The sequence below is a fragment of the Gracilinanus agilis genome, chromosome 1 (assembly GCF_016433145.1).
Source record: "Gracilinanus agilis isolate LMUSP501 chromosome 1, AgileGrace, whole genome shotgun sequence".
In the NCBI taxonomy this organism is placed as follows: Eukaryota; Metazoa; Chordata; class Mammalia; order Didelphimorphia; family Didelphidae; genus Gracilinanus; species Gracilinanus agilis.
In genome coordinates, this window is record NC_058130.1 from 791,687,545 (window position 1) to 791,714,763 (window position 27,219).

The 27,219-nt window shown below is 37.2% G+C and overlaps 1 protein-coding gene across 1 annotated transcript; it reads left to right on the plus strand.

The window, feature by feature from the left end:
• Nucleotides 1-2,079: 2,079 nt before the first annotated feature.
• LOC123232489 (vomeronasal type-2 receptor 26-like) lies at nucleotides 2,080-26,279 on the plus strand. The gene is made up of 5 exons (XM_044658941.1): nucleotides 2,080-2,370; nucleotides 13,258-14,061; nucleotides 18,785-19,012; nucleotides 20,217-20,340; nucleotides 25,354-26,279. Exons 1-5 carry the CDS (start codon nucleotides 2,080-2,082, stop codon nucleotides 26,277-26,279), a joined length of 2,373 nt encoding a protein of 790 aa, XP_044514876.1.
• Nucleotides 26,280-27,219: the final 940 nt, after the last annotated feature.

Sequence of the window (27,219 nt, forward strand, 5' to 3'; positions counted from 1 at the left end):
TCTAATATAGTCACCTTTGTCATGATGGGTGTTGCAGTCAGTAAACATATTAGGATTCTGGAGGAANGTTCTAGATAAGGGCAAGTCATAGGTTTTCAAGGGAATGAACATTTCTTCCATACTAAATTCTTCTTGAAAAGAACAGGATTATGGGAATGGTTTGTGGGCAGAATCAATTATTTGTGTATTTATTAAACTCTATATTTTACCAGGCATTATTCTCAGAGCAACTGGGAATATAAGCAAAAAGAAATAAACCATCCCAAATGAACTGGAATTCACATTTTAATGAGTGACAATTTTTTCACATAATAGACATACTACATGAATATAATTTTAATTCATATGATGTTGTTTAGTCATTTTAATGGCATTGCAATCTTTGTGAGCCCTTTTGGGGTTTTCTTGATTTTATAGATGAAAAGTCTGAGGCAAACAAGTTTAACTGACTTGCCTAGGGTCACTCAGCTAGTAAATGTCTGAAGTCAGATTTGAATTTGCATCTTCTTGACTTAGTCTGGCACTGCTTGCACTGAAATCATTTGAAAGGGAAGCAGAAACTGTTGGGAGGATTAGGGTAAGGAAAAGATTCATGAAAATGATGTGCACATTTGTGCTTGAGTTATGGCTTAAACAAAGAGAAGGGAGAAATTGAAAAGAAAGCTGGCATATATTTCAGGAATACAGGAATATCAGTGCAAAGGTACAGAGGCTGTAGATTTGATTAATGGCTCTCATTTGAATTGATTTAGAAAGATTTTGAAGATCACCAGACAAGGTAAAGTACTGGGTCCTTTCTAGAGCCGAACTGCCAAGCATTAAGGCTCTAGTGGGGAGAGCACAACCTGGAAGGGCTATACAAGAAGTATTCTGAATTTGAAAAATATGTTTGCCTAAAAGACTATTTTACAGAGAACTCACAAAAGGCAAGTGCTCACACAGAGGTCATGCTCTCAAAGTGTCTCTGAAGAACTTTGGTAGCAAATTCGAGACACGGAAGACATGGACACATAAAGATCCTTTATGATGTGCCCTTATCAAGGAAGGGGATGCCCTTCATAAGCAAATGAGAACTGTAGCAGCTCAAAAGAAATGTGGGATGCACAAATGTAGAGACATCATCATTTAAAAAGCTCATAAGGGTTCTTTGTGCCTGACTTGTGAAAGAGCTTTCTGAATTGCTATTTGTCTGACCAGACACAGTCAGAGATACTGCTCGTTAACCTCAACATAGCAATATCATTTTGATTCTCTTTGATTTTGAAAGTGAACAACTTTTTAGTTGGTCTCTGTCTAAAGTGTGCTGATTATATCCAGTTTATTGTGTATATAATTTGCATGTAAGTTGGTTTTTGTATGTAGTCTCTACCATTAGACTGTAAATTTCTTGACAACTGGTATTTGTCTTTGACCTTTCTTTTATCTTCAGTGCTTATAAACACATTTACACTCAACTGCCAAAATGTTTTTTGAAGCAAAAGACTGACCCTATCCCTCTACTTAATAAGCCTCAATGGGGTTTACTTCAATGTTAAAATTACTAATCATTTTGTGAATAAAGTAGAAAGCTTTCTGGAATCAAAATCTCTTCCTTCCCATCTTTCCAGTCTTCTTGTATTTTACTCCCCTCCAAGCAATCTACAATCTAATAATAATGCCTACTTTGTGTTCCTCACATACTTCCATCTCCATGTCTTTGCAGTGTTTGTCCCCATGCTCTTTCTCTTCACCCTCACTTCTTTGAATCCTGGGATTGCTATAAGATTAATATGATGAGATGTCTTTCAGAAAGTAATTTTTCTTAGCTTTCCTTCCTATTCCTACTGCTGCTGGTGCCTTTTCTAAGATTACTTTCTGTTTATTCTGAACTTCTCTTGTATGTGTATATTCATGCATGTGTGGTTTTTCCAGTTGGAAGAGAAATTCTTTGATCCAGAGAATGTTCACTTTCTTTGTTTCCCCACATTCTGCACAATTTCTGTATCATATCAAATGCCTCAGAAATGCTTGTTGATTGTGTCTAATGGACTGCCTTTGAATATTTTGTTCTTGTTTTTTTAATTTCTGTCTCTGAGGTGGATGCACAAAAATTACCAGCAGGTTCTCACCCTGATATTTGCTGTGGAGGAGATCAACAGGGACCCCAAACTGTTACCCAATATTTCTTCCCTGGGTTTCCATCTCTACAATACCTACCACAGCGATGAGAGGACATTGGAGAGCTCCCTGAGGTGGCTCTCTGGGCAGGGCCAGCTCATCCCTAACTATATCTGCATAGGACAGGACAAGCCTGTGGCTATCATTGGAGGAGCCACATCAGCTCTGTCTATCCAGATGGGGACCCTGCTTGAGCTCTACAAGATTCCACAGGTGAGGGATGCTGAGCCAATCACTTTCTATGCTTTACTCAAACCACTTAATTTTGGGAGCAGTGGAGTATCCTTCAGTAATTAAGAAACATTGGATTAAAGATAGAATTTATTATTCATCTCTTGGCATGCTAAATGGTCCTAGCAATAGCTAGAGCAAACTCCTTATCACATTACAGCAGACTCTGATGATCAACATGGGCAGCAGCTTTACCAAAGCCAAGGCCACCAATTGTATCTAGAGAGATTAAAGGAGAAGAACCAGTAAACAGTGACTATGAAATTGTGAATGGGTCACAGGGAGGAATAAATGACTGACTTCAAGAGATAAAGGAGAGAATAGAGAAAGAGGAAATTGGGGATAAAGAAGTAGTGAGGCTCATTTTCTTTCTAAAAATTATATTTTAACTTTTCTAACTACATGTAAAAACAAGTTTTGACATTCATTTTAAAAAAATTTGAGTTCCAATTCTTTCCCCCACTCTCTCTCTTACTCCTTCCTGGGGAAAGGAGGGAATTTGATGTAGAATTACATTAGAAATAATGACAAATATATTTATATATTAATCCTATTGCAAAAGAAAACCTAGGAGGGGCAGCTGGGTAGCTCAGTGGATTGAGAGCCAGGCCTAGAGATGGGAGGTCCTAGTTTCAAAGCCGGCCTCAGACACTTCCCAGCTGTATGACCCTGGGCAAGTCACTTGACCCCCATTGCCTACCCTTACCACTCTTCCACCAAGGAACTAATACACAGAAGTTAAGGGTTTAAAAATATATTAAAAAAAAAAAAAGAAAAGAAAACCTAAGGGGAAAAAAAACAAGAAAAATAAAGAAAAAAATTAAAGTCTGCTTTGATTTTAATTCAGACTTGATCCACTCCTTCTCTGGAGACATACAGTTTCCCCCCCACCCCCATTAGACCTCCTGATTTGTTTTGGATCTCTGTATTCCTAAGAATAACTGAGTTCTTAATAGTTGATTATCTTACAATGTTGATGCTTATGTATACATACAATGTTTCCCTGGTAATTTTCACTTCATTTTGCATCAGTTCAAGTCTTTCCAGTTCTTGGGAATCCTCTCAATTTTGAATTTTTTGCCACCGCAGAGTTATTGTAAATATATATATATGTATATTTACATTATATATGTATTACATTATTGTTCATTTTTAAAAATTTCTTTGAAATATAGACCTAACCTCACTACTTCCCTATCCCCAAACCCTTCTCCTCCACAATTTCCTTTTTCTCTAGAAGTCAACCATTTACTTCTCCCTGTGACCCATGTTCATTACCTTATAATCATCTTGACTGACTCCTCTCCTTTAGTCTCTCATGGCAACACTGAGTTGCCAAGATTTGTCACTGTACATGCAGACCCAGTCAAAGGTTATGCACAGTTTTGGGCACAGTTTCAAAATGGTCTCCAAAATGGTTGGATCAGTTAGCAACTCTACTAATAGTGCATTAATGGCCCTATTTTTCCATATTCCCTACAACATTTCTCTGATTCCTTTTCACATTTCACATTAAGCAATCTGATGGTTGTGAGGTACCTCAATAGTGTTTTAATTTACATTTCTCTAATTAATAGTGATTTAGAGCATTTTTATATAAATATAAATAGGTTTGACTTCTTTTTTTGAAAACTTCCTGTTCACATCCTTTGAACATTTACAGATTGAGTAATGTCACATAATAGTGGAAACTTAACTCACTTCCCTATATATTTGTGAAATGATACTTTAATCAGAGAAACTTGCTATACAATTTTCACTGCAGTTTTCTGCTTTCCTTCTAATCTTTACTGTCTTGGTTTTGCCTTTACAAACCCTTTTAAATTTCATGGAATCAAAGCCATTTTACATCTTGTGATGCCCTCTATCTCTTCTTTGGTCACAAATCCTTCTTTTTCCATAGACCTGACAGGGAAAATATTCTTTGCTTCCCTAATTTGCTAATGGTGTCACCCTTTATGTCTAAAACATATGCTCATTTCACCCTTATCTTGGTATATGTTACAAATATTGGTCTATACCTACTTTCTGCCAAACTGCTTTCCAATTTTCTAAGCAATTTTTTGTTAAATTGTCAATTCTTTCCCCAAAAGCTTGGATTTTGAGGTTTTCAAACATTTGAGAACTGTGGTCATTTAATACTATGTATACCTTGTCTATCCCACTGAACCACCTTTGTATTTATTAGTAGATTGGTTTGATGAAAAGTACTTTGTAATACAGTTCGAGACCTGGCACTGCTAGGCCAATGTCTTTCACATTTTTTCATTAATTATTGACTTTTTGTTCTTCCAGATGAATTTTGTGATTTGTTTTTCTAGCTTCTTAAAATTCCTTATGTTATGAAATAAGTGATTTGGGGAATAAGGGAATAGGTAGGAGGATTAGAGTGGGAAACACCAGTACAGCTGAGGTAAAAGTAACCCACAGCTGACTTGGGAGAGGTAACAAACTAACATACTTAGCTGGGGAACCAACAAGTAATAGAAACCAACAGAGCCAAGGAAGCAGTTTAAATTATCAGTGGGTTCTTGTAGCCTGGGAAGGAGAAGTCAAGGAAGTTTACAAAAAGGGTTTTTAATAATTAATAGGGACAGGAAAAAAGGGAAGAGAATCAACTGTCAAAATTAAGTGTATGGGCCAACTGTTAGAATGTTGGGTAGGGGAAATGACTTTTCTAAACTAACTATAAAGCAGTCAGCTTAGGCAGGGCTGTCACAGCAGGGAGAATTGGGAGTCTCAGTGGTGATCTCTTCTCAGGATGGTATCAAAGTGAATCAGGTCTGAGGAAACCTCTAGGAACTCAGCAAATTAATCCAACAAAGGCTAGGGAGTATAGGGTTTACTAGGTTGTCCACCAGCTCGGTAAAGCACCCAATTCAACCTAGTATCTTGCTCGAAGGTCTCTCCATGAATTCAAGGTTACTCCAATTTCCCACATCCCAGAATAAGTCCACAGGCTAGATGAACTGCTACCAAACTCCAGCTCCACTTCTCACCCTCCTAGGCAAAACTGTCAGCTTTTTTACCAGTCTCTGTGAACTAGCACCTGCCAACAGTTCTAAGTTTGGAATGTCCTCAGCTGCTGCCAGGTTTTACTGTGTCTACATCTGTACTACCTATAATTCCTACTCTGTAAAGTTCCTATAACGGTTATGGGGCAATTGAGTGGCTCAGTGGACTGAGAGTCAGGCCTAGAGATGGGAGGTCTTGGGTTCAAATCTGGTCTCAGACACTTCCTAGCTGTGTGACCCTGGGCAAGTCACTTCAACCACATTGCCTAGCCCTTGCTACTCTTCTGCCTTGGAACCATTATATAGCATTGATTCTAAGACAGAAGGTAAGGTTTTTGTTGTTTGTTGTTGTTTTTTTTTAATTTCTTATGTCAGTTTCATTGATATAGCATTTGAATAAATAAATTTAGGTATTTTATCATTTTTAGTATATTGGTTCAGCCTGGTGAAAAACAAAATCTCCAATTTTTTCAATCTGTCTTTGTGTGAAAATTATTTTGTAGTTGTATTCATATACTTCCTGGGTTTGTTTTGGCAGTTAGACTCCAAAAGATTTTTTTACTCCATATAGTTAATTCCAACAGATTTTCTCAGTATATATCTTTCTGCAGGATTTTGTTGGTAATGTCAGGAATTCCAGGACCCCCAAATTAACCCTCCAAAAGACCCCTTGTTAATGCCTTCAGAGTTATCATATTCGCCAGGCCCAGAATTGGCTGAGCATTTCCCACCCAATTAAGATGTGCAGTGAACTCGGCCTAAAAATGGTCTCTTGACCTGGTGGTCTTGGGCTAAACTCAAAACCATTGAACCAGCTCCAACCAACCAGCCTGAGTAGTCTCTGAGATTGAGTAAACTTGCATCTGCAGTCATTGCATTGCTACTAGTACAGACCTCCATTACATTCTATTTTACCACAGTGTATCAGTCCCTGGGTACAAAGTTCTTCTGGCTCTGCTCCTTTCACTCTGCATCAATTCCTGGAGGTCTTTCCAGTTCACATGGAATTCCTCCAGTTTATTATTCCTTTGAGCACAATAGTATTCCATCGCCAGCATATACCACAATTGGTTCAGCCATTCCCCAACTGAAGGGCATACCCTTGCTTTCCAGTATTTTGCCACCACAAAAAGTGCAGCTATATATATTTTCGTACAAGTCTGTTTATCTATGATTCCTTTGGGGGTACAAACCCAGCAATGGTATGACTGAATCAAAGGGCAGGCATTCTTTTATCACTCTTTGGGCATAGTTCCAAATTGCCATCCAGAATGATTGGATCAGTTCACAATTCCACCAGCAGTGCATTGACGTCCCAATTTTGCCGCATCCCCTCCAACATTCATTACTCTCCCCTGCTATCATTTTAGCCAATCTGCTAGATGTGAGGTGGTACCTCAGAGTTGTTTTCATTTGCATTTCTCTAATTATTAGAGATTTGGAACACTTTCTCATGTGTTTATTGATACTTTTGATTTCTTTATCTGAAAATTGCCTATTCATGTCCCTTACCCAATTATCAATTGGGGAATGGCTTGATTTTATTATACAATTGACTTAGCTCCTTGTGTATTTGAGTAATTAGACCTCTCTCAGAATTTTTTGTTATAAAGATTTTTTCCCAGTTTGTTGATTCCCTTCTGATTTTGGTTACATTGTTTTTGTTTGTACAAAACCTTTTTAATTTAATATAATCAAAGTTATTTATTTTATATTTTGTAATTTTTTCTAACTCTTGCTTGGTTTTGAAATCTTTCCTTTCCCAGAGATCTGACAAGTATACTATTCTGTGTTCACTTAACTTATTTATAGTTTCCCTCTTTATATTCAAGTCATTCACCCATTCTGAATTTATCTTGGTGTAGGGTGTGAGATGTTGATCTAAACCTAATCTCTCCCATATTGTTTTCCCATTTTCCCAGCAGTTTTTGTCAAATAGTGGATTTTTGTCCCAAAAGTTGGGCTCTTTGGGTTTATCATACACTGTTTTGCTGATGTCACTTGCCCCAAGTCTATTCCACTGATCCTCCCTTCTATCTCTTAGCCAGTACCATATTATGACCAGTGCTTTATAGTATAGCTTAATATCTGGTACTGCTAAGCCACCAATCCTTCATATTTTTTTCATTATTTCCCTTGATATTCTTGGTCTTTTCTTGTTCCAAATAAACTTTGTTATAGTTTTTTTCTAATTCAGTACAAAAGTTTTTTGGTAGTTTGATAGGTATGGCACTAAATAAGTAAATTAATTTGGGTAAAATGGTCATTTTTATTATGTTGGCTCATCCTACCCATGAGCATTCAATGTTTTTCCAATTGTTTAGAATTAGGTTTAATTGTTTGGAAAGTGTTTTGTAGTCGTCTTTGTATAATTCCTGTGTTTGTTTTGGTAGATAGCTTCCTAAGTATTTTTTATTGTCTAGGGTGATTTTAAATGGTGTTTCCATTCTACCTCTTCCTGCTGTGATGTGTTAGAAATATATAGAAATGCTGATGATTTGTGTGCATTTATTTTGTATCCTACAACTTTGCTAAAGTTGTTAATTATTTCTACTAGCTTTTTAGTTGATTCTCTAGGATTTTTTAAGTAGACCATCATATCATCTGCAAAGAGTGATAGCTTAGTCTCCTCATTGCCCATTTTGATGCCTTCAATTTTTTTTTCTTCTCCAATTGCTACTGCTAGTGTTTCTAGTACAATGTTAAATAATAGTAGAGATAATGGGCATCCTTGTTTCACACCTAATCTTCTTGGAAAGGCTTCTAATTTATCCCCATTGCATATGATGCTTGTTGGTGGTTTAAGGTATATACAGTTTATTATTTTTAGGAAAGGCCCTTCTATTCCTATACTTTCTATTGTTTTTAATAGGAATGGATGTTTTAGTTTGCCATAGGCTTTTTAAGCATCTATTGAGATAATTATGTGGTTTTTGTTGGTTTGTTTGTTGATATGGTCAATTATGTGGATGGTTTTCCTAATGTTGAACCACCCTTGCATTCCTGGTATAAATCTCACCTGATCATGATGGATAACCCTCTTGATCACTTCCTGGAGTCTTTTTGCTAGTATTCTATATAAGATTTTTGCATCTATGTTCATTAAGGAGATTGGTCTGTAATTTTCTTTCTCTGTTTTTGATCTCCCTGGCTTTGGAATCATTACCATATTTGTGTCATAAAAGGAATTTGGTAAGACTCCTTCTTTGCTTATTATATCAAATAATTTGTATAGTATTGGGATTAATTGTTTTTTGAATGTTTGATAGAATTCACTTGTGAATCCATCAGGCCCTGGCGATTTTTTCTTAGGGAGTTCTTTGATGGCTTGTTCAATTTCTTTTTCTGATATTGGATTATTTAAGTATTCTATTTCTTCTGTTGTTAATCTAGGCAATTTATATTTTTGCAAATATTCATTCATATCACCTAGATTGCTAAATTTATTGCAATATAATTAGGCAAAATAGTTTTTAATGATTGCCTTAATTTCCTCTTCATTAGAGGTGAGGTCTCCCTTTTCATCTTTGATATTATTAATTTGGTTTTCTTCTTTCCTTTTTTTAATTAGATTTACCAGTACTTTGTCTATTTTCTTTTTTTCAAAATACCAACTTCTAGTCTTATTTATTAATTCAATAGTTCTTTTACTTTTGATTTTATTAATTTCTCCTTTGATTTTTAGTATTTCTAATTTAGTTTTAATCTGAGGATTTTTAATTTGTTCATTTTCTAGTTTTTTAAGTTGCATGCCCAATTCATTAACCTCTGACCCACCCTAATTTGTTAATATATGCACTCAGTGATATCAATTTTCCACTTAGAACTGCTTTTGCTGCATCCCATAGGTTTGGTTAAGATGTCTCATCATTGTCATTGTCTTCAATGAAATTATTAATTTTTTCTGTGATTAATTCTTTCATTAAATTATTTTGGAGAATCATATTATTTAATTCCCAATTAGTTTTTGGTTTTCCTCTCCATGTATTCTTACTAATAACTATTTTTATTGCATTATGATCTAAGGTTACATTTATTATTTCTGCGTTTTTGCATTTGTTTGCCATGTGTCTGTGCCCTATTACATGGTCTATCTTTGTGAATGTTCCACATGCTGCTGAAATGAAGGTGTATTCCTTTTTGTCCCTATTTATTTTTCTCCATATATCTATTAATTCTATTTTTTCTAGGGTTTCATTCACCTCTCTTATCTCTTTCTTATTTTTTGGTTTGATTTATCTAGATCTGATAAGGGAATATTGAGGTCCCCCACTAGTATGGTTTTGCTATCTATTTCCTCCTTAAGTTCCACTAGCTTCTCCTTTAGAAATTTGGAAGCTATACCTTTTGGTGCATACATATTGAGTACTGATATTTCTTCAGTATTTATACTGCCTTTTATTAGGATGTAGTTACCTTCCCTATCTCTTTTAAACTTATCTATTTTTACCTTGGCTCTGTCAGAGATCATGATAGCCACCCTTGCCTTCTTTTTCTCATCTGATGCCCAAAATATTTTGCTCCATCCTCTAATTTTCACTCTATGTCTGTCTGTTTGTCTCATGTGTGTTTCTTGTAGACAACACATGGTAGGATTTTGGTTTCTAATGTACTCTGCTATTTGCTTCCATTTTATGGGTGAGTTCATCCCATTCACATTCAGATTTATAATTATCAACTGTGCATTCCCAGACATTTTGATTCTCTCTCCTAATCCTGTCCTTTCTTCTTTCACTGTTTCCTTCTATACCAGTGTTTTGTTTTAAATCAGTTCCTATAATCCCCTCTCTTGTTGTACTTGCCTTTCTCCCCCTCCCTTCTTATTCCCCTTTTATTGTTCTTTAAAGCTACTCAGCACTCCCCCCAAGCCCTCTCCCTCCCTAGTATTGCTTCCCTCCCCACCAGTCCTTTTGTTACCCTTTTACTTCTCTATAGTGCATGAATCAAGTATCTGCCCCTATGGATCTGATTGTTCTTCTCTAAGCTGATTTAAATGCACTTAAGTATTAAATATTTCCTCTCTCTAACCTCTTTACCCTTACAGTGTATTATTATTTTTCCCTCTTGGTCACATGCGCTTCTTTATGGAGTATAATTTTATTCCTTTTTGTTTGTTTTCCTGTTTTTCTTATTATTATCTTCTTCCCCCTCAGTTTTGTATATATTTATATCTACCTACCTACCTACATATATATATTTTGTTTGACATTTCATCCTATACAGTTTGTCCCTGTTCCCTCTATGTAAACTTCTTCTAGTTACCATGTTAGTAATAATAATTTTTAATATTTGCCAATACCTTCTTTTCTTCTTGGGATATAAATTGATTGAACTTGTTGTATCCCTCAAAGAAAAGAATTTTTTTCTCCTACCCCCATTCCCTTAATTACCTTATGTTGATTCTCTTGAGTTGGGTTTGGACAGCAAACTCTCTTTTTACATCTAGTTTCTTCTTGATGAATGTTTGGAAGTCCTCGATTTTATTGAATGACCATACTTTCCCCTGCAATAATATACTTAGTCTTGCTGGATAGTTGATTCTTGGTTGTAGACCAAGTTCTCTTGCTTCCCGAAATATTGTGTTCCATGCCTTCTGGTCCTTGAATGTAGATGTAGTCAGATCCTGTGTTATCCTAACTGTGTTTTCCTGATATCTGAATGACTCTTTTTTAGCAGCTTGTAAAATTTTTTCCTTGGTCTGGTCATTTTTGAATTTGGCTATAATATTCCTGGAAGTTGTCAGTTGTGGATTAAATGTAGGAGGTGATCTGTGGATTCTGTCAATTTCTACTTTTCCCTCTTGTTCAAGGATTTCTGGGCAATTTTCTCTGCTAATTTCTTGTAAAATACTATCTAAACTTTTTCTTTTATAATGATGTTCTGGTAAACCAATAATTCTTAAATTGTCTCTTTTAGCTCTGTTCTCCACATTTTTGGTTGAATCAATGAGATGTTTCATATTCTTCTCAAATTTTTCATTTTTTAAATTTTGTTTAATATATTCTTGCTGCCTTGTGAAGTCATTTGCTTCTAGTTGTTGAGTTCTGTTTTTTAAAGACTGAATTTCATCCCTGGCTTTTTGGTCATCTTTCTCTTTCTGGTCTGATTTTCTTTGTAGATGATCTTTTGCCTTCTTTGCTTCATTTTCAAGCTGGCCAATTCTGGCTTTTAAGACTTTATTTTCTTGTTTTAGTTCATGTGTTTCCTTTTTCAAATTGTCTTCAGCCTCTCTTGATTGCTTTTTGAGTTCCTGAAGTTATTGACTTAATTGAATTTTAATTCTTGAGTTAATTGAATTTTGGTATCTTCCAAAGTCTGTGTCCAGTTCGCTGGAACTACTTCCTCTTCTTCTATTTCTGTTTCATTTGCTCTCTTTTCACTTCCTTGAAAGAAACTGTCAATTGTCATTTCTTTTCTTTTTCTATTGCTTATTCATGTTTTCCCTTAGTTGTTCTGCTAGTTTGAGCAGATATATTTAATGATCTTTGATGAAAGATCTTCCTCCAGTGGGCAAAGGAGAATTGTAGTTACTTTCTCTGCCCTTTGAAGACCCCTTGTCTGTCCAATTGTTGGGATTAATCCTATATTGATTGGATTAATTTGCCCTGAAGGTAAAACCTGGAGGGGAGGGAAAAACAAACAAACAAACAAACAAAAACCCCAAAACGTGGGGGGAAAGCAAGGAGTGTTTTCCCTGAACTGAGCTTTCCAACAGTGGAGTCCCCCTTCGATCTCCACTGTGTTTGATCTGGTTTTCTTTCCTCTTGAAGCCCTGTGTTCTCTATCTTGGTATGAGCAAGCCAAGCTGTCTGTGGTCTGGGGTTTGGCTCTCTCCAAGCCACCATCTTCCGGGTGTTTTTGCTGTGTTTCTCTGGTTTTCTCCTCCAGTTACCTCTCCAGTGCCTGTGTTTGACTCCCCGAGTCTGGTGTCAGCAAGGCCCTCTCTCCTGACCAGTGTGCCCACCAGCCCTGAGATTTCCCAGGCTGCTGGAGACTCTGCACAGAACGTGGGGGAGCTGTCCTGGGATCCTGGGATTCTCCTTCTACACCCTCAGACTTGACAGTTCAAGAATTGAAGCCTTTTTCATGGCATACCTGTTTAGTTTTACTGCAGTAGGGTTCCCACTGCTCTGTCCCATTGGTAAATTTGATCCTCTTTCTTCTCAAAGCATATTGTTTTCCATCTCGGTGTGTAAGGGTGCGGAGGTTTTAAGATTCGCTCCATCTTAGCCGCCATCTTCCCGGAAACTCCTGATCCTCAAATTTTGATCTTTTTTTTGTCTAAGGTATGTACTTATTTGCAGGTCACCTTGATATTTGCCATAAGATTTTGCTCTATACCTAGTTATTTTCAGGCTTATTTCCAATTATTTCTCACATTTTTTGTTAAATAGTGAGCTTTTACCACTTCCAGGGGGAGTCACTAAGTTGAACAAACATTAAGCTACTGTCATCATTTGCCTCATTATATTGTGTTGCTCATCTGTTACTCTCACCAATGTGTATTTTTCAGACAATACCAAATGGTTCCAATTATTACTACTTTGTTGTAAAGTTTGAGAACTGTTACTGCTAAGTCATCCCTAATTATTTTCATCATTTCTCTTGATATTGTTATGTTTTTCTTCCAAGTCAATTTAATTACTTTTTCTATATATAAAGGACTTTTTTGGCAGCTTGATATGGAATAAGTTAATTAATGTAGACATTCTCATAAATATAATGAGGAAATTCTTAAATCCAACACCTTTCTTCTAACACAAGATAGTTTTCTCATAGTTTACACTTTGCTGAAATTTGATCAACTATATGAAAATGCAGAAATCAAAATGCCCCATGTTTCTTTCCAATCCAGATCAGCTATGGACCTTTTGATTCAAACTTGAGTGACAAGGCAAAGTTTCCTTCTCTTTACCAGCTAGCGCACAGGGAGTCCTCCCTACCCCGTGGTATAGTCCGATTAATGGTTCAATTTGAATGGACATGGGTAGCTCTGGTGACCACAGATGATATGAGAGGTGAAGAATTTCTCTGGAACTTAAGAAGGGACATGAGTCAGCATGACATCTGTCTGGCCTACACTGAGAAGATCCCAGTCAGTGAGAGAAGATACACAGAATCTCAGGATATGTTCATGCCACGTATTATGCAATCCTCAGTTAGAGTCATCATTATTCATGGTGACACAGATTCACTCATGATCCTTAGATATTCGCAACCTTTTCCTTTCCTCCTATGGAAGGTCTGGATCACCACATCTCATTGGGACATCACCATGAGACCTCAGTGGTATGATGGCTACAGTTTCCATGGAGCACTTTCTTTTTCCCATATGACCAAAGAGATTCCTGGTTTTAAGTCCTTTCTCAGGACAGTGAACCCTGCCCAGTACCCAGAGGACATTTTATTTAAGGAGTTCTGGTGCTCAGCATTCAAAGGAAAAAAGAAACTTGAAAATCAAGATTCAAATGAGTGTTCACCAAATGCCTCCTTGGAGACTCTGCCTCTGCGATTCTTTGACATGACCATGTCTGGGTTGAGTTACACCATCTACAATGCTGTGCATGCTGTGGCCTGGGCACTCCATGAAATGTTTCTGGGATCCTCAGAGAGAGGATCTAAGAGAGATGGAGAAAGCTGGGTGCCTCAGCCATGGCAGGTAAGATTAGGTTCCTATTGTGTGCCAACATACTGTGCTTGATGCTGGATCAATGCATCAAGTACTTGTCAGGTCTTCAATGTGGGAGCATCCTCTCTCATTCCATTAGGAACTTTTTCAATCACATATAGCTTTATAATTTCCCAATAGATTCCTAAATGAGTCAACATGTATTTACTTAGTGCTTACTATGTGTCCACCAGTATGATAGTTGTTGGGGATGCAAATTAAAAAAAATAAAATAATCCAAACAAGGTAATGGAGGGAGAGCAGGCACTAATAGTTTAGAGAGGGAAGAGACCATCAAAGGTAATCTGAAGAAGAATGTGCTGGAATTGTAACATAAAGGAAGGGATTTTATATGGAAATGGTGAGGAAGGTTTTCATTTTCAGGTATGGAGAGAGTAAGGCAAGTAATATAATGGTCTGGAAATATAATGGTCCGGAAGTACAGAGGGAGAACCAGTTTCGTGGGAGAGTAGAATGCAGCAGGAGGAGCTATATCCAGTGAGACTGGAATGATTAGTTGTGATCAGATTGGTTCTTAAATAGTGTTCCTTAAAAGTGAGAAAGAGTTTGTATTTCATCCTAGAGGAAATGAGTAGCCACCATGAAAGGGAATCTCTGTAAGGTGTTTGTTCAGGAAGCAATTGCGCGTTGGCCAACTGACTGGTTGTGGATATGGAGGAGAGTCAACCAGCCAAGAATTATTCCAATGATACAAAGCTGAGTGCCTGTCCTTTGTAAAAGGGTTATGATCTGTGGAAAGGATCAAAATTCTATTTTATTTACCTCTTAAAGTTCCACCCTTGAGGAAATGTTATATAAAAATTAAAACTAATATACAATAACTTCAAATATTATATATTTTTAAGATTCATTAATAATCATTCAATATAAAGGAATAAAAAAATAATAATCTAATGAAATAGAAAACACATGTTCAAGCTAATTTACCTGCTCAAAATGCCCACTCCACCAAAAACCACCACAGGAAGGAATGAGACCTAGACACAGAACTACACCCAATTTATCTCCTGTCTACATCAGCATGTAATGACAGGAAGTCAGTGGGCTCCTGGGTAATGTAGTTCAAAGATACAAGATTTTCAATTATACATTGCCCCCTGAGATACTTTTGAAGACTAGTCTCTACAATTGATCTTGTAAACATAACCAATTTTTAAATTACAGTAATTTGGGGATAAAAGGGAAAGAGAATAAAACCAATGATTGCTAGGTGCATTGACAAAAAGCCAATTAGAGGGCAGTCTGCTTTGGCATAAAAGTTTACCTTAAAAATAAATGTGTTCAACCCCCTTCAGTTCAATTAATTGTACCCCAGTGTTCATTCTGGATCTTCTTGATGCAGTGTAGGTTTCTGCAGGCATCTTTCTCCAAATAGTTCATTTTCTGGATTCAGGGAGGTAGCAAGTTTCTTATCCTAAAATGACTCTCAAAGGAACTTAAACTTTGCATTATAGGATAACAATACATTCCCCCAGAGGAAGATGGTGATAAACACAGGGATCACTCAGTGATGCATGGCTGAGTTATGAGGTATATGAATCAATTGGCCAAAGAAAATAAAAACATCAAAAAAATCCAAATTGGTTTTGCTTTTTCTCCCTTATATTTCCCTCTTATCTCTAACTATTGTAGTTTCCTCTTAGAAGGTGCAATATTGTATACACCTGTAGTTAGAAGATTTTTAGGGATACAAGATGACTATGTTAAATGATCAGTTAGGGAGACTTGTCTCCCAAATGATCACAGGGGTGATTGTGAAGATGGGATTAAATCTTCCCTGCATACTTTTAGATTTAATCACCAAAAGTGTATACACCCCACTTATCCTTAAGTATGGGGAGGTCTGTGACCCACATGTGCTATAGTAAGTGATGAATCAAAATCGACTGACTGCCCCATGGGCAGTTCAAAGCAAAGCATTAGCTGTAATTGGTCCACATAAAAAGTGGAAGGAAAGCTCAAGAAGTAATGAAAGGAATGGTCTTTAAAGCTGGCAAAAACTTTCTGTGATGAGGTCTTTTACCTTCAACTGGACCCTGGAGGAGCTTTGGCTGAGGACTGCTTTCTATTTCCTATAAGGACTACCATGTGGGTGAGTGAAAAAGGCTGACTCCCTTCCTTGGTTTGTTCTGAGAGGTACTAGCGTCCAGAGGGGACCCTCATTTTGGAGGAGACCTAGTGGCTAAAACTGAATTTGCACTTTATGAAACTGATTCACACTAATCAGGACTTGTTTAATTGACCCCTAGGCCCTCTGGCTGGGGCTTCCCAAGGCCTGCTGGAGTAAAGCCAGGGCTTGAGTAAATAGTCTAGCATGTTAAGCTAGATTTCTTATTCTGCCCTCTTTCTCATTTCTCTACTTTACTCTTTCCCTCTATTTTATAAATAAATTGCTAAAAAGTCTTTCTGACTTGAGTAATAATCATGGCAACTACACTTTTATATATTTAGAACAAACCTTTTAACTTTAATTCTTTAATTTTTACCCTTTACAGTTAGGGAAGAGTTTTGAAACTTGCTCTTCCTATCTACAAGTCCAGCAATTTTCCATTCTGTATGTAGTTGCTATAGATTATGGGGAAAAAAACGAGTAGTTCCTGATTGTGTATGGAGATGATCAAATAGAAGATCATTTAAGGTGGGAGAAATCATTAATATTTAGGGTTGAGGGGAATGACAAGAAAGGTTTCATGTACAATGTTGGTCCTGGACTGAAACTTAAGGGAAGCTAAAGTTGAAGGAAAAAATATTACCACTCTACTCATTTTTGAAGACCAAGACAAGTGGAAACAGTTTAATTGAACATTATTCTAAATCCAAGCATTCTAATTATTCTAATTTAGAGAAAGAAATATTCAAACTGGCATCACCTGCCTATTTTGTTAGACTTCTTTGTCCTGAAGACAATTTGAAGTGATAGTTTTTAGGAATCATTAAGCAGAAAAATGTCAGGAAATTTTAAAATACAGTTTTCATTAACATTGCTAAGAATAGAGCATTTGGATTAGTGAATAAAGAATCTCTTGAGGCTATGACAATATTTAAATCTGCACATTTCCATTGGCATAGAAATAATTTATTGTATGTTTTTTATTTTGGTTTTTTAAACCCTTGGCTTCTGTCTTAGAATCAATACTAGGTATTGATTCTAAAGCAGAAGAGTGGTAAGGGCTAGGTAATGGGGGTTAAGTGACCTGCCCAAGAGCTAGGAAGTGTCTGAGGGCAGATTTGAACCTAGGACCTCCCGTCTCTGGGTTTGACTCTCAATCCATTGAGTCACCCAGCTACCCCCAATTTATTATATTTTGAACATAAATATAGTGTAAAGACCTGAAAATCTGAATTTGCACTTTATGAAACTGATTCACACTAATCAGGACTTACTGGTTACTACTCTATTTATTCCTTCATAATTGGACTCCCCAAAGCTAAAAACATTTCCTCCTTATGATCAGTATCTTTGTCCATGACTGAAAAAGAGGAAACTGCTCTTAGAGGGGTTTGCCACCACTCACTTCAGATGTGTGGTAAGGCAATGATACTAGCTAGAAAAAAGTTAAGTTTGGTTATCACCTGGGATCCATTTTCTGGGACCTTGAACTTTGCTCTTACCTTGTACCCACTTTCCATTAAGGAAAAAAACTGAAAAGAATTGTTAACCCAGAGAAATTTTATTTCTAAATATTTTCAGTTGAATTGAAAGAAAGTTTTATAATATGATTCCACATTAGGGATTCTCAAATGAACCACCAAGAATTTATGAAATGCTACCATATGCTAGGCCAGTGATTCCCAAAGTGGGCGCTACTTCCCTCTGGTGGGTGCTGCAGAAATCCAGGGGGGCAGTGATGGCCACGGGTGCATTTATCTTTCCTATTAATTGCTATTAAAATTTAAAACAATTAATTTCCAGGGGGCTAAGTAATATTTTTCTGGAAAGGGAGCAGTAGGCCAAAAAAGTTTGGGAATCACTGTGCAAGGCAATGGAGATTAAAAATAAAAACTAAAGAGTCCTTGTCCTCAAGTGCTACTGATGTATTGGGGCAAATGCACATTCATACATACATATCTATATATTTGGAATAAATACAAAAGGAAAAAGAGGTAATGTCTACTCCAATTTTTTTTATAAATTTTAAAAGGTAGAATGAGTGCATTTTGGGGGGAAACAGCCAATGGAAAAGTAGGGAGGCAGGAGATATAATGTAGAGTTCAGGCCATAACAAAGAAGACAGGCTAGTTGCAATATATTGTGTAAAGGAAATAAGATTAAATATAATGGATTTTCTTTCTTTAAATGAATTTCATCATGACGCCTATAGAATACAATTCTTAATGTGAGGCCAGGTCAGTGAGAAATGTGTGAATTTTTTGCCTACCTAGAGTGATGTCATTGTGAGCACTATATGCAAGATTGAATGAACCCTCTTTCTCAGGATTCATCATATCTTTTTAGCAAACATTTGTTGAACATCTATTGTTCTAAATAAAAATCAGCTTCCTTGGGCCAGAAAACCTGAAAGTATTACATAGAACACAGAATCTCCTTTCCACGTTTGTTCTTGCATAAACCTGGATATTTATGACTCTATTCAAACGAAAGCACTAACTTCAGGTCCTGTGATCTCGGGTACAGACGAGAGGCTCTTTCATTGGTCACCAGGCAGTGACTCATATTTCTCTTCCCTTTCAGCTCCACTCTTTTCTGAAGAAGACCCACTTTGAGAACAGTGCTGGTGACCATGTATTTTTGGATGCCACAGGAAGTTCTGAGGCTCATTATGACATTCTGGAGTATTTATACTTTTACAATGAGACTGAAACTCTGGTGAAAGTAGGACAGTTTATCTCCAATGCTCCACATGGACAAGATTTCACCATTAATGAGGAGGCCCTAGTGTGGGGCTGGTTTAAGTCAAAGGTCAGAAATAATTTCAATGTTAATTTAGTGCTTCCAATCATGGAAACACATCTTATTTCTTAGGCTACCTACTAAAGAGTTTTTTAGTTGCTAAAATCCTGCATAAATGCTATGTATTTTTATTAATTCATTAATTCAATATTTTTGTAGATAAAATTTTTTTCTGGCCTCTCCTCTTTTTTTCCTGAGAAGACTAAGAAATACATAACAAGTGGTCAGTCCACTGATCTTCCCCCATTGTGCAATATTTTATAATCTGCATTATGTCAAACTGAAAGGATGGTTTTAATTGTGTAGGTTGACTAGAAATTGTGTTATACCTAAACAGAAATATCAATCCTTTCTGGATCAGGGTCTGATGTCACCTTTCTAACCTTAAACTAAATAAACTATAAACTATAAATAAACAAGGTTTTATTGAATACACACAAATTGCATTCCTCATCTCAATATTCCAAACTATTTTCCCTTCCTGCTTTGGCGTCTTCCTTCTGTTCTCTGTTCCTCCATCTCTCAGGTACTTTCCATCTTTTTCAAATTCCCATAGCTCACAAACCATCCATTTACTTGACTTAAGCTAAATCAAAGTCATTCACTCTTCCTATAGTTTTGCCTAATGACTTTGGCTGATTTATTTGATAAAATTACCTGCCTTCCTGAATATTCAAAAACATTTTGGTTCATAAAATTATCCTTCCCAAATTAGAGTGAGATGTACTATTTATTTTCCACTGAAAAACCAACAGGATCATATCCTTTCAGTCTGTGTGTCTGACCTCATCTGTGAACAAGAACTAGATGTAGATATTTCCCGTCAATAGTCTGCCTTTCTTTCAACTATCAGAGTTGTTACAATAATCAGGATTACTTGAAGAATTAAAGAATGCTAGGCCTGAAAGGGGCCTTTGAAGTCTCACAATCCCCATTTTCAGATGAAGAATCTGAAACCCAGAGCAGAGGAGCAGCTCAGCAAAAGTCCCATTGCTGCTGATGAATGGAAATTAAAAATAGATCTTTTGAATACAGGTATAGTGGGCATTCTATTGCATGTGCTCATTGATTGATGATCCTGAGGGATTTCTTCTATAAAATAAGGTTTCTTTGTCCTCAAAATGATGCCAGAAATTCTCATAAAATAATCTACTTTATCATTTGTTGTTAGGACCCAGATCCTTTAAGCACTTTCTTTTCTTATCACTATCAGTCTCCCCATGCTGTATGTGGTGATAGCTGTGGCCCTGGGTTCAGGAAAATTGCAAGGGAGGGAGAGCCCATCTGCTGTTTTGACTGTTCTCCCTGCCCAGAAGGGGAGATTTCCAATCAAATGAGTAAGTATTTGGATGAATTTTTTAACCAAACTCAATGAAAAAAATAAAAGACTTGTACTGTGCTCTTTAAGACACATAGAATTCATGGGAATATTAATAATAGAATAATAAGATATGCAGCCCCAAGAGCCATTGATTTAGTTTTCCTTCTGTCTGTACAATTCATGTCCTTTGTCTCTTTCAAAAATTACTCACTATAAAAATAATTATGGCTAGCACAACAGTAAAGGACAAACCGTATGGAAATAAAGATTCAAAATTATTTCAGATACTTTTGGTAGATGTAATCAAAAGTATCCTCAGTGATAAATTGAAGTGGAGCTCATAGATGAACTTCCATTCAGGGCCAGATGAAAGGAATGTTAAAGATACCCTTGTTATAGAAAAATAAACCATTTATTTAAAATATATTAGGAAAAAAAGGATTTTTTATTCTAAGGGATTCTAACTTCACCCAAATAAGCCTCCCTGGTTCTGCAAGGAACTGTTTCTCCTGTTTCATAGGCTACACTAATCCTCCCTGATCTGACTAAACCAAATTTATACTATTCTAAATAAAACTACCACTATTATCTGTAGAGTTCTTAACTTTGCCTTTAAGTTATAAAGATAACCAAGGCTGGCTGGTTGAATCTCAATAAGAATCATGTTAGGACTCTGAGCCTTAACAGACTCAGAGTCCAAACCAAAGATGAGGGTTTCTTTGGTCTTCTCAGACTTTAATCAATCTATAAATAGTAATAAATAATCAGTAGTGTTTCACAAGTTGGAAAAGAAAACACTGACCTCCTTCAGGTCTTTCACTCAGACAGAGAGAGAGAGAGAGAGGCAAAGACGTTATCTTCTCCAGCCCTGAGAGAGAAAATCACTGTGTGTGACTCTGCCAACTGCCAGAGACCAACTACCACTGCCACACCCAGAGAGAGTAACTGTCACAGGAAAAAACTGTTACAACTGTCAACATTTGAAATGAGCACTCTCTCTCTCTCTCTCTCTCTCTCTCTGTGTTTGAAACTCCAATTGTTCCTCAAGAGAGCTTTTATACTTCTTATCTCTAAACTAATAAAACAATTCTCATTTTCTAATATCATCCTTATAATACCATGGCAGGGGAATTATCATCAGCTGCATTAATATGTAGGATCTTAGATCTAGAGATGGAAGGAACCTCAGCAGCCATCTAGTTCAGCTCCCTCATTTAATTAATCAAAGAACAATCAAAGAATGGGGTGTGGCTGCTGAGACTTGGTGAGTTTAAGTGACTTGCCCAAGGTGATACTGTAAAAAAAAAAAGAGGATCTCAACCCAGGTCTTCTAAGGCAGTGCTTCTCCCAACAATACTGTAGTTTTTTTGTCCTTTCTTGAAGAGGACTAATGACACCACAGGACACCTAGACTTGTGTGTGAATTGGATTTCAGTGAGGCTGATTGAATAAAGCAATTAATTAGGCTCAGTCTCTCTTCCTGAGTAATTGGTACCAACCAAGGATATGATGCATAATTTTGGTATCTTCATTGTGTATGCAGGCTCTAAGCACTCTGGAGCTCCTGCTTCTGACTCCTTCATGGTCATCAGAACAAATTACCACCATCCACCCATTCCACCAGAGGAATTCTCTGAATTTTGGGGATGAATATCCCAATAACTAACTGGCATGGTGGCCCATCAGCTACTTTCCACCTGGGTGAGCCCATCTGCTGAGGTGGTTTATCTCAGTGTGGTTGCTATGCATTTCCCAGGTTCTTGGAATCACCAACGAGAATTGATTGCTAGGTGAAGAACCAAAGTGGATGAGCTGCTCTAAAAGGTCTCAGCAAGTCCTTATATCAGAGTTGCTAGTCTTTCTTGAACTCTCATACCCTTCCAAGTACATTTACTCTACTTTGGGGAAGTGGTTAGAGCCCTGGACCTGGAGTCAGGTTGGTTGAAATTTCATTTTATATATGTTTTAGGTATGTGACCCTGTGTGTAACATAACTTCAATGTGGTTTAATTGTGCCACATTTCTAAAATGATGTGTTAAGACCAGATGATATAAGAGGTCTCTTCTATCCTGATTCCTACGATCTTTGAAAGGCAAAGTATGCAGAAGTCCAGCTTCTGTTGGTCCAGGTGTGTCTCAGAGGTGAGGCAGTGTTGGCAAATATGAGAATGAGAAACAGTCAGACTTTCAGCCAGCCATCACAGAGACTGCTCTGCTCTGGTTCGAGTAAAGTTCATTTTTATATGCTTTGAGATCACACAGTGGAGATCCCCAGCAGTGGACAGTGCATCAAAAATCAACATAAACATTGGCCAACTGTCATCATAAAACCACACGCGCCCATACTCCAGGTAGCCATTTGCTGTTCCACTGGCAGAAATCCTTCCCCACCAAAGATTAAAGTCTTTCCCTACTTCTTAACTCAAATGTGTCCTAAACAGAAGAAATGGGAAAGGCTAAATCTATGGTTTGATTCCATTTTATAGATCAGCACAAAATGGAGCTCCAAATAGTACAAAATGATGAAGTACCAAAGAACATGTCTATACTCTCCCCTCAAACTTTCTGTTAAAAGCAGTTGGGACACTAAAACACTATTAGTGGAAGTCTGAACTGATCAAACCTTTTTAGAAAATAATCTGGAATTATGGTCAAATAATTATAAAACAGTGTATACCTTTTGACTCAGCAATACCACCATTAGGTTTATTTCCAATGGCAATCATGAAAAAAGGAAAGAATCCTTTATGTTCTAAAAATTTAAATCAGTTGTCTTTGTGGTGGCAAAGAACAGAAATGGAAGGGATGCTCATCGATGAAACTGGGAATGGCTAAACAAATTGTAGCATGTGATTATGATGGAATACTATTGTCCCATAAGAAATGATGAATGTGTTAATTAAGGAAAATGAAAAGACAGACATGAAGTTATGATGAGTAAAACAATTGGAACCAAAAGAACATTATATACAGCAAAACAGAAATTGTTTAATGGGTGACTTGTGAATGCCCACTTTCAGAGAAGAACTGATAAATAGAAATAAAGGGGATATGTTTTTTATATAAATATCTTTTTATTAAATGATGCCTTCTCTAATGGTGTGAAAGTAAGTTAAGTAGGAAGTTAAATGGGTATCATAGTATAAGAAATAAATACTTTTTTTAAAAAAAGCACCAAAAGCTCAACTCCTGTCAACTCAATGGGGATTCTCTTCAATAATAAAACTGGGGGTAACAAGGTAGCTCAATGTATAGAGAATCAGGCATGGAGATGGAAAGTTCTGGGTTCAAATCTAGACTGAGACACTTCTTTGCTGTGTAACTTGGGACAAATCACTTAACCATAATTGATTAGCCCTTAATGCTCTTCTGCCTTGTAAATGATACTTAATATCGATTTTAAGACACAAGGTTGGGGGCAGTGGATAGCTCAGTGGATTGAGAACCAGGCCTAGAGAAGGGAGGACCTAGATTAAAATCTGACCTCAGACACTTCCCAGCTGTGTGACCCTGGACAAGTCACTTGACCTCCATTGCCTAGTCCTTACCATTCTTCTGCCTTGGAACCAATACACAGCATTGATTGAAGGTAAGAGTTTTTTAAAAAAGATACAAGGTAAGGGTTTGAAAAATAATAAAACTGTTTCACTTTATGGTTGAGGTGACTAAGAATTGAAATAACTTAAGTGATATCAGTGATCAAATTAAGGATAGAAGCCACATAACATAAGGGGACTGGAATTTGAATCTTAGTTCTTTAGCATCCTACTTGTGTCACTTCTTGCAGTACATTAAGTTTCTATAGATTTTGGTTTCCTCCACTGTAAAAGGAGGGTATTGAACTAGATTATCTTTAAGATATATATGAGCCTGAAATGTGCCTCAAATGAGTCAGAATAGGAGCTCATCAGTTTTCCTTTTTCTGTGCCACAATTTTATGTCCATATATAAAGACAGAGATGCAGACTGACTCGTGCACTCTCATCATGGAAAATAGAGAGCAAAGCTCATACTCAGAAATTGTTACCAACCTAGTGAAGACTTCAGCTTACAGAGGAGCATTTATTAATAGGATGAGATTTGGATCAAGTAAAGATAGTAAAGGAGAGAATTTTTTTCAGGGTAAAGAAGTATTTGTTCTAGAGTCCATTTGGTGTCAGTGCTGAGATTATTTGACTTTAAATTTTGAAAAAGCATCTAGAAGATAGAGTGAATAGTAAATCTTATAATTACAATAATCATTTTATAACATACTTTAAAATTTGAAAAGCATTACAATTATGATTTCATTTTATCTTTCTAATAGCCCTGAGAGGTAGGCAGTATTACCAATCCTTTTTTATTTTATTTTATTTTTTTAAACCCTTACCTTGCATCTTGGAATCAGTTGGTTCCAAGGCAGAAGAGTGGTAAGGGGTAGGCAATGGGGGTTAAGTGACTTACCCAGGGTCACACAGCTGGGAAGTGTCTGAGGCCAGATTTTAATCCAGGACCTCCTGTCTCTAGGCCTGGCTCACAATACACTGAGCTACCCAGCTGCCCCACAAATCCTATTTTAAAGAAGAGGAAAACTCCTTCATTACTTCATTTGTAAACTGGGAATGCTAATAGCATTTAACTCCTGAAATTCTTGTGAAGATCAAATGAGAGAATCATTGTAAAGCACTTGACACAATACCTGGCCTATGGTAGGTGCTATGTAAGTGCTGGTTATTTTATCATTTTTATTTTGGTTAATATTGAGGAACAACCAGCAAGCACACATGCATAATGAGGAACAGTTATCTTCAACAGGAAATGATAAATGATGAGAAATGGCCTAATCAAAGTCTACAAAATGATGAAGGTTCTGGGCACAGTGGAATTGTGCTTGATCACCTCAAGGGGTAACAGAAGGTGGAATAATTACATCTTGAGGGTCATGTCCCACCTCTAGGGCCCAAAGGACTAACTAGAGATATTGTGTCTATTCTCCAAGTTTGAGAAAATTTTTAACATAAAATTATGAGATGCTTCTTGTTCCCTATAGACATGAAGCATTGTATGAAATGTCCTGAAGATGAGTATCCCAATAAGGAGAGAGATCGCTGCCTCCCCAAAGCCTTCACCTTCCTGGCTATCAAAGAACCTCTGGGCATGACTCTAGCCTGTGTGGCTCTTTTCTTCTCTGCACTCACAGCTCTGATTCTTGGGGTGTTTCTGAAGTTCCGGGACACTCCCATAGTCAAAGCCAATAATAGGACCCTCAGCTACACCCTCCTCATCTCCCTTTCCTTCTGTTTCCTCTGCTCTTTGCTCTTCATTGGTCGTCCCACTGCAACCACCTGCCTCCTCCGACAAACAACATTTGGGCTTGTGTTCACTATAGCTGTCTCTTCCATTTTAGCAAAAACCATTCTGGTTGTTCTGGCCTTCAAGGTGACAGTGCCCGGGAGTAGGAGCAGGATATGGCGAAAACCTAGAGTGTCCTACTCCATTGTCTTCCTTTCCTCTGGGATTCAAGTGACCCTCTGTGGCATCTGGCTGGGAATCTCTCCTCCATTTCCAGACACAGACACTCATTCCCAATCCAATCAAATCCTCATTGAGTGCAATGAGGGCTCTGTTTTTGGCTTCTATTGTGTCTTGGGCTACATTAGCCTCTTAGCCCTGGGCAGCTTCTTGATGGCTTTCTTGGCTAGGAGCCTGCCTGACACCTTCAATGAGGCCAAGTTCATCACCTTCAGCATGCTGGTGTTCTGCAGTGTGTGGCTCTCCTTCCTGCCCACATACCAGAGCACCAAGGGCAAAGCCACAGTGGTGGTGGAGATCTTCTCCATCCTGGTCTCCAGTGCTGGCTTACTGGGCTGCATCTTTATTCCCAAGTGTTGGGTGATCTTGCTGAGGCCAGATGAGAACACCCAGAAGTGCATAAGAAATAAATCAAATGGCAAGAGTGGGAAACGTTCTGTGTGAGAAACTGAGGGAATTAGAATAGCAAATGGTTGTTTGTGGAAACCCAGTGGACTACACTGACTCTATCTGCTGACTCAATTTTGGAACCAACTCACTTGCCTTGATATTTATTATGAGTCATGTCCAAATTCTTTCCTGTGAGAAAATTTTTTTTCAATTATGGAAACTGAGAGAAAACCTTATTGGGCTGATTGAATGTAGTCCTATGTTGGTGAGAAAAGTGATTCACCTGTACATGCTATGGAAAAACCCTTTACCATGAACCTAAGTTATGTTGACCAGAAATAAAGTCAGGTTGTAAGATTGATGTAAGTACTTTTCTCATATTTGGACATCTCAGGCAATGTATGTTTTTTCCCCTGAAAACTCACCCCCATATTCATTAATTAATTATTATTTTCATTTTCCTTTGATTATATCAGACATTTGGGAGGAGTAGGACACCTCGTGCTGAATTCAGGAAATTGTACTTGTTTATTCTCCCCCTTCTATCTTGGAAAATCCCTAATATTCCATCAAATTAGAAATCAGATTACTTATATTGTATAGTTTTCTTTTAATTAATTAGTCTCATAGGATTAATTGTTCTTGGTATATTAAAGCTTGTAGCCCCTTTTATTTAGAGGCCAGCTCAAAAATGACAGCCAGGGATTCCTCTGGAAGGAAGGAGGAGCAGATAAAGTAGGTACATGTTGCTTGAGGTGTACAAAGACTGCCAAATACATTGCAGAAAGCATTCTTTTTATTCTTGTCTACTATGGTTATTACCCCACAGGAGAGACCCTACAACAGAAGCAGCCACTCCAAACATGCCCTAACTGTAAGGATAGACTTGGCCTCAGACCCCAAGAGTTCCTATTCCCTGAGTCCGTAGGCATTCCAGATCCAAGAGGTGATTTAGATAGATGAAGGTCCCCCTGTTACTCCACTAGGGCACAGG

Coding starts and splice junctions, on each gene's coding strand:
- LOC123232489 (XM_044658941.1), top strand. CDS start 2,080: ATGCACAAAAATTACCAGCAGGTTCTCACCCTGATATTTGCTGTGGAG. Junction 2,371..13,257: donor AGCTCTACAAGATTCCACAG/GTGAGGGATGCT, acceptor TTTCCAATCCAG/ATCAGCTATGGACCTTTTGA. Junction 20,341..25,353: donor GGAGATTTCCAATCAAATGA/GTAAGTATTTGG, acceptor TGTTCCCTATAG/ACATGAAGCATTGTATGAAA.